Source organism: Rhinoderma darwinii, chromosome 1 (genome assembly GCF_050947455.1).
Source record: "Rhinoderma darwinii isolate aRhiDar2 chromosome 1, aRhiDar2.hap1, whole genome shotgun sequence".
NCBI classification, from domain to species: Eukaryota; Metazoa; Chordata; class Amphibia; order Anura; family Rhinodermatidae; genus Rhinoderma; species Rhinoderma darwinii.
This window is the reverse complement of record NC_134687.1, coordinates 113,131,475-113,146,851: the sequence shown is the minus strand read 5'-3', so window position 1 is coordinate 113,146,851 and position 15,377 is coordinate 113,131,475. Positions and strand designations below refer to the sequence as shown.

The 15,377-nt window shown below is 38.2% G+C and overlaps 1 protein-coding gene across 2 annotated transcripts in view; it reads right to left on the bottom strand.

Moving 5' to 3' along the window:
• FSTL5 (follistatin like 5) overlaps positions 1-15,377 on the bottom strand; it is a 645,404-nt gene that overhangs the window by 331,116 nt on the left and 298,911 nt on the right. For both annotated transcript variants that reach the window (XM_075860283.1, XM_075860284.1), the window contains exon 4: positions 8,376-8,624. In XM_075860283.1, the coding sequence (XP_075716398.1) occupies positions 8,376-8,624 (249 nt within the window). The remainder of the gene's footprint in view (positions 1-8,375; positions 8,625-15,377) is intronic.

Genomic DNA, 15,377 nt, shown 5'->3' with positions numbered 1-15,377 from the left:
GTGCCTTGCTGCTAGAGGAACCGCAGCATGCGGCACAATTAGGAGAAACCAAAAGGGTCTCCCCAAGGACTTTGTAGATCATACAGTGCGCCGAGGGGAAAGCAGAGCTGTTTGCAGTGCCAATTTGCTGCTGGTCAAATACAAGGACAAGCGTGATGTTCTTGTATTGACCACTCTCCATGCAGATCCAGCCTTGTCCCAGTGCGAGGAACCACAGAGCAGACCATCAAGCCTGTGTGTATCCAGGACTACAACCAGTTCATGGGAGGGGTGGATCTTTCAGACCATGTTCTGCAACCCTACAATGCCCTCAGAAAATCAAGAACCTGGTGTAAAATATTGGCCGTATACCTGACACTAGTGGCACTATATAATTCCTTTGTTCTGTATAAAAGTGCAGGCCATAGGGGGACTTTTCTTGATTTTCAAGAAAAAATTATTAAAACTTTGATTTTTGGAGACCAGGAAGGGGAGAGCGGCAGTGGAAGCAGCAGTGCTTCTGGAATAGTGGGCTCAAGAATTGTTCATGGGCAGCATTTCCCTGGCGTACTTCCCCCCACTGAAAAGAAAAGGAGGCTCCAAAGAAGGTGTCGAGTGTGCTCGATGAGGGGCATTAGGAAAGACACCACTCACTACTGTAAGACCTGCCCCTCTGAACCGGGCCTCTGCATTGGAGAGTGCTTTCGAATATACCACACCTCTGTTGATTTTAATTAAGTCCCTTTTCTTCCTGACTTCTCCTATCGCCTGGGTATTTACTTTCTAAAATTTATTTTATTTCCCATTTTGTCCCAATTGACATTTAAAAAAGAAACAACTACCAAATAAAACTAAAAATTCCCATTATACCCCTAGATGAATACCTTGAATGTTTCAATTTTATTCAAGGAGGCATTTTATGAATTTTCTAAATGTTCTGGCACCCGTGTTGCATAAAATCTTACGAGTAAAAAGTGGGCCCTAAAAACCTCCTGGCACTCCTTCAATTCTGAGTTCTGATGTGCAATCCTGACATCCCAGTAAAACCACTAAATAGAACTAAAAATGTCCATTATACCCCTAGATAAATATCTTGAAGCACAGGAGAAAAGGCACGCTAAATATTAAGGCCTCAATATTTGTAGGGTCTAAATACTCACTACACACTTAGATAAAAAGCATATGGGTTATAGCTTTCAAAATGTGACCCTATGTTGTCACTGAAATGGCATATCATTTTTTTTTTCAAAATGTAAGATGACCTGTAATGAGTATGTCCTGCCGCACAAAGCTCAATTTGTTTTACTGTATCGTGAAATGGGCATATTTTTTTTATTTGGAGGATCTCTAATAATCGAGCTATTCCATATCAATACACCATGGGCTTTGCTACGGTTTTATTCAGGATTTTACTGGATCTCTTACACCCGACAATACTTCTGGCAATACTGACATTATTTTGGGGACTAGTGATCCTTTACTGTTCCTATAGATGGTTTTGGCCACTGTCCCTTTATATATTCTGTAGGTGATTGGTTGTTGTACGCATAGCTGTTCCTACCTTGCCGGGCAGGTGTCTGTTATGGTATACCGCGTCGCTTGGTATGTTCGTCGCTTATATAGGGATTGAGGAGGCTAAAGAGACGTTGTATGACCAGTCACTATAAAAAATAAGTTGTCATCATAACACTACAGGTGTTTTTATCTCGTGAACAAACTCTAGTTTGCCACATAGTTGGATACGTTTTCCTCCATTTTTTTAATAAATATATTGCCTTTCACTCCAGAACAGTTATTTTTCCCACTATAATTTATTATATATCAGACTACAATGCTGTTCACAACGGCATCAGAATGACACAAATGTGGGACAATTGCTTTGTTAGCAAGACATAGTCAAACAAGCAAATGCATATTTCAGGACATGCCTCCTTTATGAGAACATAGTGGTCAGCATGCTCACTACACTCCTCAATAGCTTAAAGAGGCTCTGTCACCAGATTTTGCAACCCCTAGCTGCTATTGCAGCAGATAGGCGCTGCAATGTAGATTACAGTAACGTTTTTATTTTTAAAAAACGAGCATTTTTGGCCAAGTTATGACCATTTTTGTAGTTATGCAAATGAGGCTTGCAAAAGTCCAAGTGGGTGTGTTTAAGAGTAAAAGTCCAAGTGGGCGTGTATTATGTGCGTACATCGGGGCGTTTTTAATACTTTTACTAGCTGGGCGTTCTGATTAGAAGTATCATCCACTTCTCTTCAGAACGCCCAGCTTCTGCCAGATCACGCTGTGACGTCACTCAGAGGTCCTGCATCGTGTCAGACGAGCGAGGACACATCGGCACCAGAGGCTACAGTTGATTCTGCAACAGCATCAGCGTTTGCAGGTAAGTAGCTACATCGACTTACCTGCTAACGCCGATGCTGCTGCAGAATCAACTGAAGCCTCTGGTGCCGATGTGTCCTCGCTCGTCTGACATGATGCAGGACCTGTGAGTGACGTCACAGCGTGATCTGGCAGAAGCTGGGCGTTCTGAAGAGAAGTGGATGATACTTCTCGTCAGAGCGCCCAGCTAGTAAAAGTATTAAAAACGCCACGATGTACGCACATAATACACGCCCACTTGGACTTTTACTTTTAAACACACCCACTTGGACTTTTGCAAGCCTCATTTGCATAACTACAAAAATGGTCATAACTTGGCCAAAAATGCTCGTTTTTTAAAAATAAAAGCGTTACTGTAATCTACATTGCAGCGCCTATCTGCTGCAATAGAAGATAGGGGTTGCAAAATCTGGTGACAGAGCCTCTTTAAGGTGTGTAGTTTTAAGAATGGGTAATTTCTTTGGGGTTTCTATCATTCTGTCAGTTCAAAGCCTCTCCAAATGTGCATTGGGGCCTAAAACATTTTCAGGCAAAATTGGTGCCCTGAAAGCTACCAGGTGCTCTGTTCCTTTTGGGACCTGCCGTGTGTCCAGGCAGCACATTAGGGCCACAATGGGGGTATTTTTGAACACAGGAGAAACAGGGTGATAGATTTTGAGGTGTGTTTCTTCATTTTCATGTTTGCTTTACAAAGAAATTGGTCTTCAAAGCGATACTTTTAAGAAAAAAGTGAATTTTTTTTATTTTTCACCTGCTATGCATTAAATTTAGCAAAAAACTGTGGGGTCAAAATACTCACTACACCCCTAGATAAATACCTTAAGGGGTCTAGTTTTGTAAATTGGGAGTTTCTATCGTTCTGGCAGCTCAAAGCCTCTCCAAATGTACAGTGGGGCCTAAAACATTTTCAAGCAAAATATTAGTCCTGAAAGCCTCCGGGTGCTCCCTCCTTTTGTCAATATTTACTGATTTGCAATTGAGCAAAAAAAATGCCCTTATTTCCGGCTAGCTAATGTGGAATACTAAAATATAACTTTTATTAAATATAGTTAAGGGTATGTTCACACGAGGGCGTCCGTAACGGCTGAAATTACGGGGATGTTTCAGCCTGAAAACATCCCCGTAATTTCAGCCGTAACGGCATGTGCAGGCGCTTGAACGCCGCGTCCATTACGGACGTAATTGGCGCTGCTATTCATTGGAGTCAATGAATAACGGCTCCAATTACGGCCAAAGAAGTGACATCTATTTACGCGCCGTCATTTGACAGCGGCGCGTAAATTATGCCTCGTGTGAACAGACAAACGTCTGCCCATTGCTTTCGATGGGCAGATGTTTGTCAGCGCTATTTTCGGCGCTATTTACGGACGTAATTCGGGGCAAAATCGCCCGAATTACGTCCGTAATTAGTGCGTGTGAACATACCCTAAAGGGAACCTGTCACCAGCATTTCACCTATTAAACGAGCAAAACCTGGTGGTAGTGGGTGAAAAATCATTGCTATATAACCTATAATTGTCTTCTTAGTCGGATCTGTAGCTTTAGTATTCAGTTTTTTAGTGTCCCCACACCGTATGCTAATGAGCAGAAAAGAGTCAAATCTTCATTTGAAAAGAGTGAAATCTTCGTTTGAAAAGAGTCACATCTTCATTACTCAAGTCTTTCCGAGTTTACCCCGCTTCCTTACTTTTGATTGACAGCTCCTCGCCACACAAAATCCTGTGCTTGTGCATTGATGTCCTCTTCTGGTGTGTGCGTACAACGGGACACCGGAATATTACGATAAAAGGCGCAAAATGTTTGCAGACCGTTATTTACAGTCGGATGAGGAGTTTAGGAGAGGGGATAACGGCAATGAACATTTGATAGCAGCGGCCAGTGAGGGATAAGTAAAGTTCAATAGGTGAAATGCTGGTGACAGATTCCCTTTAAAGAAACCAAAAAGAGTAATCACACTTATTCAAAATTAGCCAATGCTCACTGGCAACTAAGGATTAGCGTGGCAAGTTATACACTATAAAATGCCTATTTAATTGTTACTGCAAGATACGAGTAATCACACGGTTATATGTATAGCCTGGTTATACACTTAGGCGATAAACTATCCGTTTTCCAGTCCCTTCTCTATCCTCAAATCCTTCCCCCTATCTACCCCTCATAAATCTTTTACTATACTTTTATACATTGTTATTTCTCTGTATATTGATATCCAACACTATACTTAATCGGTCTTTGACTATGCTCATCTTTAGACACTTACAGCATCGTATATTATTCATGCCGATCGCAGGCTTACTCCATTTACCATCTATTTACTTACCTTATCCAGTACTTCTTCTAAGTACTGTGACATGCGCACTGTCGGTCTTTCAAAACTTATCGATTGAGTAAATATCGTATATCCAATCTGCAGGCACTTTACCTTGCGTCTGGTTCCCTACTTTATCTTATGCACTACACTACAATTCTTACCATTATTTTTCTAAGTGCCGTGACATGCGCACTCTTCTTTTTTCAGCACTTCTTGTCTCAGCAGACACTCGGCCACTCAGTGCGCAGGCGCGGTAACTGCATCTGTGATAGGTGGAGGCTATCGGCCACTGTTTTGGAAGTGAGGTTTGGCTTGTCTAGCCTCGTCTCATTGGTACTTTTTTGACCGACGCCCACTGTCATGGTGGCCCGAGGTTATAAGAAGGGCGGATCAGCAACACGCTGTTGGTAGCCCCATTTGAACCCCTGAGGACGCTATGTCGGTAGCGAAACATGTCGGGGGGGCTCCGTTCTCCTATATTTTAATAACAAAGCTCTACTGACAGCGAGTTATGTTTACCTGCTCAATACAATAAATCACAGCGCACTGCAGGCGCTGTTCTAATATACATCTACCCCACTGCACTGAGCGTATTACTCTTGGCAACTTGCCACGCTAATCCTTAGTTGCCAGTGAGCATTGGCTAATTTTTAATAAGTGTGACTACTCTTTTTGGTTTCTTTAACTATATTTAATAAAAGTTATATTTTAGTATTCCACATTAGCTAGCCGGGAATAAGGGAATTTTTTTGCTTAATTGCAAATCAGTAAATATTGACATTGTAACGCCTACCGGACGGTAGGGTCTCCTCTTTTTCGTGTATATACTCCCTTCCTTTTAGGCCCTGCCGTGTGTCCAAGCAACGCATTAGGGCCACAATGTGGGTATTTTTGAAAACAGGAGAAACAGGGTCATAGATTTTGTGGTGTGATTCTTCATTTTCATGTTCGTTTTACAAAGAAATTGGTCTTCAAACTGATACTTTTATGAAAAAAGTGAAATTGTATTTATTTTCACCTGCTATGCATTAAATTTAGTAAAAAACTGTGGGGTCAAAATACTTACTATACCCCTAGGTAAATACCTTAAGGGGTCTAGTTTTCTAAATGGGGTCATTTGTGGGGGTTTCCATCATTCTGAGACCTATGAGCCTCTGAAAACAAAATGTACTTCAAAATTTATACAATTATTATTCAATTTGTAAGTCCTCTAAATTGCTGAAAATTTATTTTATTTTTTCAAAAGTGCTGCCAAAATAGAGTAAAGAGATGGAAATATATATTTAATTAAAAAAAAATTGTACAGTATGTGTGTACATATGTGACATATTGCAGTTAAAAATAGGGAAAGTTTTTAATTTTTACAAAATTTCTTCAATTTTTCTATTTTTTTATTAATTTCCGCAAATCATATCAGTCTACTTTTTCCACTAAAATAAAGTACAACATGTGACGAAAAAACAATGTCAGAATTACTTGGATATTCAAAACTTTCGCAAAGTTATTCGCAGATAAAGTCAGACATACCAGATTTGACAAATCTGGCTTGGTCATTAAGGTCCAAACTAGCTTGGTCATTAAGGGGTTAATCTAGCACAACCTTCGTAATAGTTTATTTACTTTAGAATTTAATTTCAGCCTCTAAATGTCTACATTTTATTTATATTTATATTAAATGCATCAATTTGTGCTTTTGATTTTATTGTAAAACATCCATTAGTGCTTGCAACAATATTTCTCATGTTTGTGGCCGTTACTCATGATATACTTCAGGGTCAGTGTAAACTATTATAAAAACAATATAATATACTGTATAAACAAAGTAGCTTGAATGAAAAAAAAGAAATATTTTTACAGCTAAATGTATAAGTATTCAACAATATTAAAGGGGTATTCCCACAATCAAAAGCTTAACCCATTGTTCCCTATGTGTGAAATTAATATCTGCATGGCTATTCAGCAATTACCCCCCCCCCCCAAAGTACAGTACCCCAGTCTTGTTTTTGCTTTACTTGGTTCTTACTGGTTACTACCCACCACAAGTTCTGTAGCTTCCAGTCGAGTACGCGCAGTGAGATCGGCTATGTTTTTATAATGGATCTGTCTCTGTCCCTGTGCAGTATTTAAGCACATGCACGATTTTGCCCGAGTGATTGCTCAGGGTAAGCATGCGCAGCGTAAGTCCCTGTTCACATCATCGTTGTCCTTCCGTTGAAGGGTTCCGTCCGAGGTTTCCGTCGGGTTAACCCCTCAAAGGAAAGGCAAACAGAAACCTTCACTTCCTTTGTTTTGACAGAATCAATAGTGCAGTCGACTGCGCTATTGATTCCGTCAAAACAATGTAATCCGTTAACAACGGTGATAAAATGGAAACCATTAGCAAAGTTTCAGCCACTATTGAGATGGTGATGCAAACAAAAGCTAAAACTCTGACGGAACTCCTCAACAAAAGGACAATGCTGATGTGAACAGGTCCTTACACTGCACATGCTTACCCTGACAGGTCCTAACTCACACACTGCATCTGCTCAGTAGAATCTGCACTGAAGATAATTCACTTGAACCACCAATGAGAATATTTATTTAAAAATATACATCTACATACAGTATGTATATTTAGGATCCGGGAGGATACACAAAGGGCTTCTGGTAAATGTCTAAATCGGCAGTCACATGCTGGGCGGTACAGGACCACCCACTTTAATCAATGCAGTGATGTAGACTAATTGGGGGAACCAGAGCAAGAAAACCATAGTAAGTTGATTTTGGCATAGTGAGGTAGGTATAGGGATTTTAAAGAAAATATTACATTCTGGGATAACCCCTTTATCTGTTATAAGTTACCATACTGAACACTCACATTTAAGGGCACATTCACAGAAAGTCTTTCTGCTATAGATATTTACAGAATTGCCATATGTTGAATGTTGAATGCTAGTGAATGGAAACTTATGCGGTCACATTCACACATATGTGCTGCATATTGAGTCAGATTTAGACTATCCTACCTTTTGTTTAAAAAAAAATTTCTAGCTCAGAAGCAGAGGTGTAATTTGAAGCTCCTGGGCATCAATGCAAAATCTGAAATAGGGTCTCTCATCTACTGTGTGTTTTTTTTTTATAATACTAGTGTCTTCTTCTCTGTTTCAGAGTGGCCTTTGTGCCTTCTCACGCACCATCAGGACTTGGGTGTGACTGCTACAGTACTTGTTCAACCAATAGCTACGCCCGCTGTTCAGAAGTTTGTTCTGCATTTTCCTCAATTATTTAATATTTGTGGTATTTATATGTATTCAGTAGGAAACAAAACAAGAAACATTTCCCAAAACCAATGATGTACATATAATAGTGGCAGCCCATGTGGCTGCACTGAAGTCCATTTAGTGAGGGTTCCAAGACTAGGTTGTCCTCAACTTACTTTATAATAAATGGTTAGAAACTGCTTAGGACCCCTTCTTAACTTTAACGCCTCTTGCACACGACCGTTGTGCCAGTCGGGCCATTTTTTACTAATTAGCAATCGGGTGACGGATTAGGAACATTCCAGTGATGAAGATGTTACTGCTAGTAGCGTAACATACCAGTGATGAAGATGTTACTTTGGTAGCGTAAAATCTGACAGAATCACTTGCTAGGATAACAGTAGGCATACAATTTTTAAGTAAGCATCACAACACATTTTAACTTCTTTTCATCTTACCTTTGAAGAAACAGTCTTCATTGTGAACCATGATAATTTTTTGCTTTTTCTGGCAAGCAGCTCTGTGAACTTCACAATGATTTTCATAGAATTCTCCATCTGAACCACAAACTGGTTTGTAATGGGGTTTACAGCGTTCCATGCATACACATTGTGCTTGTCCAGTCTCTTGGTTAATTACACAGTGCCTTCCAAGACCACAATATGTATCTTCACAAGATCCACGTCCATCCTCCTGACCAAAGTAACCTTAGAAAGAAAACAACACAATAAATTACTTATGTAACATTTTCCCCTAGAGAATGTTAGTTGCATTAAACTTTGATCATTTTGTATCTAAGCGTAGCACACCAGGTATTTGTTTTGTGCAAACATCAATCAGTTAGGTGTCAAACAATAGGCTTGGACATCTTACATACTCCTGGATCTCTCTCATCTCTCCAGGTAATGGAGACATGCATGAGATCATGCAATAATGAAAATGAAGCCTAAGGCGGAGAGGCCATCCAAGCCGCTTTAAAAATCTTTCAATGAATCAACCATAATAACATCACATGACAGATCGTTATTAATAAATATATAAAAAAAGTTTGTTCCTTTAATAACAGTTTTTTTTCTTAGAACCAGTCCCAGCATTCTCATTTTATCTACTTTGTATGTGTAACACTGTCAAATGTTTTTTGAAAAAATTGTGATTTCGACACAACTTTATTTGTTGCCAAAAGGCGACTTTGCAAAGATCATATAATTTCCATAATGGACAGCAATTTTTCCCCCCAAAAGGTGTAATTAAACTTGGGTCACAATTGTCATTTTACAACTAAAACTGAGACTAGAAGTTGCAGTCTAGCCCCAGCCTTTAAGTGAAACCCAACTTTTTGACATCATGTCATATTTAAGGCCAACATTTTGTAATGACTAATTCATTTATAAATCTTTATAGTAATGGGAGCATTGATTTTCTAATAAAGAGCCTTAAACCACCCGCAAGTTGACATATAGCCCTACTTTTACTAAATTAAAATATTGAATACTATTGAAACAAGTAATGATTTGGTTAGTACAGCATATATATATATATATATATATATATATATATATATATATATATATATATACACACACATTATTATAGCTAATAATAGTAAGTATATTGAAAACACACTAGATAGATAGATAGATGGATAGATAGATAGATAGATAGATAGATAGATAGATAGATAGATAGATAGATAGATAGATAGATAGATAGATAGATAGATAGATAGATAGATAGATAGATGATAGATAGATAGATAGATAGATAGATAGATAGATAGATAGATAGATAGATAGATAGATAGATAGATAGATAGATAGATAGATAGATAGATAGACAAATATATTAAACAGTTATAGTGTTAAATTACATTTTCAACCAGTGTCAATGTATTTGCTCGAATCTATCCAATGTAAATTAAAAAGCCATATCTTTTTTTCCTGTTCCAATATTTAATAATATAAATAAATTAGGAAACGTATTTCACCATGACTTTGTGGCATATTTATCCAGCATAGTGCCTAATAGCTTTCTAACAGCCTGCTGTTAAACAGACATGACATATAATACCATGCTCATTTTGTATTTGCAGATAATTAACCTTGATAGCCAGAATTTTTTTTTAGAAGACTGCCTTATTTGACCGGCTGCTAATGCACCGTTGTCTTTATGTGAAGAAGAAAAAGAACAAAAGTCATCTGACAGTAATTATGCATGACTATTACAGAATGTGCTCAGTCTGTAGTTAAACATGTCTCTCACGTCAAGGTAACATCCAAAACACACATTTCTGATCATTTCAACAACATTCCATCTATAGTGCAGTGCAGTATTCCTGTATTTCAATGCCGATTTTTGTTTATATTATGTAATTTGCTATTAAGATTTCCTAGATGTTGTATCTGCTCTAATATGCATGAAAATAGAAGATACTGGGCAAACAACTTCTTACATAGATTTCATTTTATGGACACTCATTGTATCATTTTATACTACAGATCAAAAAGATTCAAGGTGTAGTTAAGTGAATTGTGTCACTGAATTTTGAATGTGCTGCAACATATGCACAACTGCTTCAATAGTTGCGGCCCATAGATCCTTTTGCCTCATGTATTTCTTTGTTGCCACCCAGTTGTATTAAAGACGCAGATACATGTCACTCAATGTATGATTATCGATTGCAACTATCCCGTTACAGTTGCAATTGAAATTTTCACATAATAAAAATTCTGTGTGTAGCCCTAAGATTATAATCCAGAACTACATTCGCTATCTTGTTATTCAAAAATAGTCAACAAGCTTGTTGACAGACTCATCCCCAACAGTTTATGATGTATTGAAGTAATAGTTTGTCGCGCATCAGATTGCCTTGCGGAGTTTGGTTTAAATATTACACTTTGCAAAAATGGAAATCACAAGAGGAAGACCAATGCAGACATTGAGACAGGAAGAATTCTGGAATGTCTGAAGCTCTGTAATATAAGTCATGTTGTAATGTAGAATCATTTTTAGAGATGAGCGAACTGATTTGGCATGAACCAAATTCAGTATGAATTTCCCAAATGTTTTAAATTCAATAAAATCTGAAACTTTTGGGGTTTGCGGCACACAAATTATGAAAATGGCAGCCGCCAGCGAGTGCCGGAAAACATTTTGCAGATTAAAGAAAAAAGAGGGAAGAAGAGGAGATTAAAAAAACACATACTTACCACCTCCCCATATCTTCCGTAGTTACGTGTCCCTGCCGGAAGGTGTCATGACGTAGCTGTCCCGTGTGACTGCTGCAGCCTATGATTGACTGCAGTGGTCACATGGGACAGCTACATCATCTCACATGCCAGCAAAGACGCTTTGCTATGGGAGACCAGGGGAGGTGGTATGTTTTTTTTTTGTTTTTTTTTGGTAGAAACTCAAGTACCCCAATAGCCTTGCTTGACTCTGAGTCTGATAGGGCTATCAGGGGACTAGAGATTCATGGTGAATTTATTTAGCCTGAAACAAATTTCTGGTTATTTGCTCATCACTACTAATTTTATATGTAAACTGTAGACATACTGTAACTACTGAAGCAGAGGAGTAAACAGTATTAGAATTAGGTAGCTGCACTCGGATTGTGACTCTTGTTGTGATTGTGGTTCCTGTGGTTCCTGTAGGCAACAAGGCCAATCATTCTGTTAGACGATTTTAGATAAATGAGGCTCAATGTTCTACATCAAATGTATACACTACCAGTCAAAAGTTTTAGAGCACCTAAATTTTTCCAATTTGTATTAATATTTACATAGTTAAATGTATCAAATGTACTTTTAAATAAAAGCATAGAAGAAATAAACAAGTTAAAATTAACCCTTGCATGCCGACAATCTGTATATTCACGTCCTTTTCGCACATACCCCGTGCAGCCAGGGCGTGAATATACAAATGTTTGATTTAGCCGGCATAGCGCTGTGAAAAGCGCTCGGACGCCGGCTGTGTCAGTGTCCCCGGCTCCCCAGCAACCTGCTCACTGACAGCCGAACCGATTGGTTCGGCTGGTAAACATGTGATTACCATGATTAACCAATCATGGTGATCTCTGAAAAGTTTGTTTACAAACAAACTTTTCCCGCTTGTCATCTCCTGTCAGCCTTCTTCACTCTGACACAGCGTTTTAGAGAGGAGACTGATCGTGAGAAGACAGAAGAAAAGTGAAAAAGACAAACATAAATACATACAATTGTGTGTGTATATATATATATATATATATATATATACATATATAAAACTATACTCTTTGTATTCCCTGTGCCCCTTAGTTTTAGAATAGGCAGGCAGGAATAGTAGCTTAGTTAGCTTGAATACAAATTGTTAGTTAATTAGTTAGTTAATTAATTTATTTATTCATACATTAACTATTTAGTGTAATTTAATAATTTTTTTCACAATTAATTTATTTAACTTTTGTTCTGAGGAGTGATCTGTAGTGCGGTTTGGCAAGTAAATCGCAATTCATTATACGTGAACAGTTATAAAAAAGAAAGAGGTGCTTTTATCAATTATTAGCGTGAACGTAAAAAGTAAAAAAATGTTGTAAACTAATAAGGATATCACACAAAAAGTATTCCGTGGAACAGGCTTATGCAATATTATGCACGGACAGTGAACAAAGTTCAGATAGCGACATTGCCTTTGAAGGCTTTGATAGAAGCGATACAAAAAGCTCTGATGTCAGTGCTATGTCTGGCCCAGTCCAAAAAGTGTGAAAGCCAGTGGCCAAAATGTAGAAAGTCCGCCATGTACTAGCGCAGAAGTACAAAGGGAGATGGAAGAGGTACATGGCCAAGAACCTGAAGTTCTTGAGGAGTTGGCTCTACATTGGGAGCCCCCAAGTACTGGCACCCCTTTTGTTCCTGAATTTACTGTTGACCCTGGCGTAACAGTTGATGTTACAGATTTTGTCCCTTTAGAATTTTTTCATCTTTTTTTTTATTACCATTTATTCAATCTATTTGCTCAACAGACAAACCTCTATGCTGAGCAATTTTTGTTAGCCAACCCTTCCTCCTACTACACAAGGGTAGGAAAATGGACACCCACAAATAAAAATGAAATTGAAACGTTTCTGATGCTTACACTAATAATGGGCATTGTAAAAAAAAAATGCATAAGATCCTACTGGGAAGAAAGCCCCATTCAAGGGACTCCATGTTTTGCCAAAGTTATGCCAAGAACCCGTTATGAGCTTTTTTTTAAATTTCTCCACTATAATGACAATAGTCAGTGCCCCCCAAAAGAATCCCCAGACTATGATCGTTTGTACAAGATTCAGCCTCTTCTAAACCACTTTTCTCAAAAATGTCTGAATCTATATACTCCTAGCCAAAATTTGTCAATTGATGAATCCCTGGTAAAATTTAAGGGCAGACTCTATTTCAAACAGTATATCCCTTCAAAACGTACCAGATATGGGGTCAAATTGCATAAGCTATGCGAAAGCAACACTGGCTATACATCGGATTTTCGTGTCTACCAGGGGAAGGACAGTCAGATAGATGTTTCAGGTTGCTCACCAGAAATAGGAACAAGTGGCAAGATTGTCCGGGAGTTAATGGGCCCATTGCTCCACAAAGGCTACAAGTTATATGTGGACAACTATTATTCGGGTATCCCCCTATTCCAAAGACTCCAAGCGGCCAATACAGGGGCCTGTGGCACTAACTGCCATACAAGAAAGGGATTTCCAGTTGCTCTAAAGAGCCAAAAGCTTAAAAAAGGGGAATCTGCTGCTCTCCGTTGCTAGCGCTTCCCTATCGCGATAAGAAAGACGTGTTCATGTTGACTACTGTGCACACTGACACCACTATGCCAATTAAAGAAAAGAGGTCGTCCAATAAAATTAAAAAGCCTGTATGTATTATTGATTACAACAAACACATGGGTGGGGTCGACTTCTCTGACCAGGTCTTGAAGCCATATGAAGTTATGCGAAGATCTTATACCTGGTATAAAAAATTGTCTATCTACATATTGCAGATGGCAGTTTACAATTCATATGTCCTGTATAAACAGTCAGGTGCCACACAGACATTTCTGACGTATCAGGAAATTATTTTTGAAAAAATCCTCTTTACTGCCAGAGGCCCCACTCTTCCCTTGGAATCAGAGGAAGTGCGTAGGCTCACAGAGCGGCACTTTGTGGCACCTATCCCTGCAACAGCAAACCAAAAATATCCACAGGGAAAATGCTGTGTCTGCCCCAAAAGGGGCATAAGGAGGGATACTCTGTATCATTGCCCTGATTGCCCTTCCCTGCCACATCTGTGTCTGATTGAATGCTATATAGCCTACCACACTAAGGTCTGCTTTTAATTCCCATAAGCAACTTTAGAAACATATGCCATCATTCTTTTATTTTTTTTTCCTTATTTTGTTTTTTCATACAAACGTACGAAAGTGACGAAAGTGGGTGGAATAACTTTTGCTTTCTAGAAAAAAATTAAAGTGCCAATTTTCCAATAGACCCCTTTTTGAATACTACAGTATAAGTGGTGTACTTTACTAAGTGGAGTACTTTTTAGGTCACTTTTGATTTTACTCCATAGGTGGAATGCAAAGACAGTGTGGTATCATAAAATGGTTCATGCAAAAAATGCAACGTGAACGTTAAAAGGTACATGTTTACCTCTGGGCGTCATGACATGGCCTAAAAGCGGGTTACATGCACAAGTGGGGTATCGTTTTGCTCAGCAGAAGTTGCCGTATAGTTAATATGGTGAGTTTTTACTATGATGTGTGGTGTGTACAAGAAAAATTCCGCCGAGTTGACACCAAAAGTGGCCATTTTATTTTTTTGGTCTCATCCTCTAACAAAATTAGAAAAAAAATGTAAAGTGACAATTTTCTAATACACCCCTTTTTGAATACCATAAGTGGTCTACTTTACTAAATGGTGTACTTTGCTGGCCACTTTTGATGTTTTGGTACCACAGGTTTAGAACCAAGGCAGTGTGGTGTGATAAAATCGTTCATGCAAAAAATGGAAACTGAAAGTAAAATAGGGGCATCTGTGATTCTGGATGCAATAACACGGCGAAAGAAAGGGTTGTGTGAATTTTTGTGGTATCCTGAAACTTAGGAGAAGTAGCCTACTATGTTTTAGGCCTTGATTAAAATTTTCTACAAACTTAAAAAGCAAAAAAATATAGCCAAAATAAAAAAATTCAAAAAAAATCCACTTTTTTGTTCAATTGTTTATTTGTAATATAAAATATGTGTTGCATATGTAGTAAAACTATATCTTTTTTGAAAGTGTGATTTGTTCTAAAAAAAATAATAAAAAAAAATTGTTAAGTTATCCAAAGTAGTTTAACAGTTATGACAGTTTAAATTAATGTATGCCAAAACTTTAAATTTAGGCCTGGTCATTGAGGCATCGATGAAACTTGGTCCTGAAAGGGTTAATTAAAAAAAAATAGATTAACTTT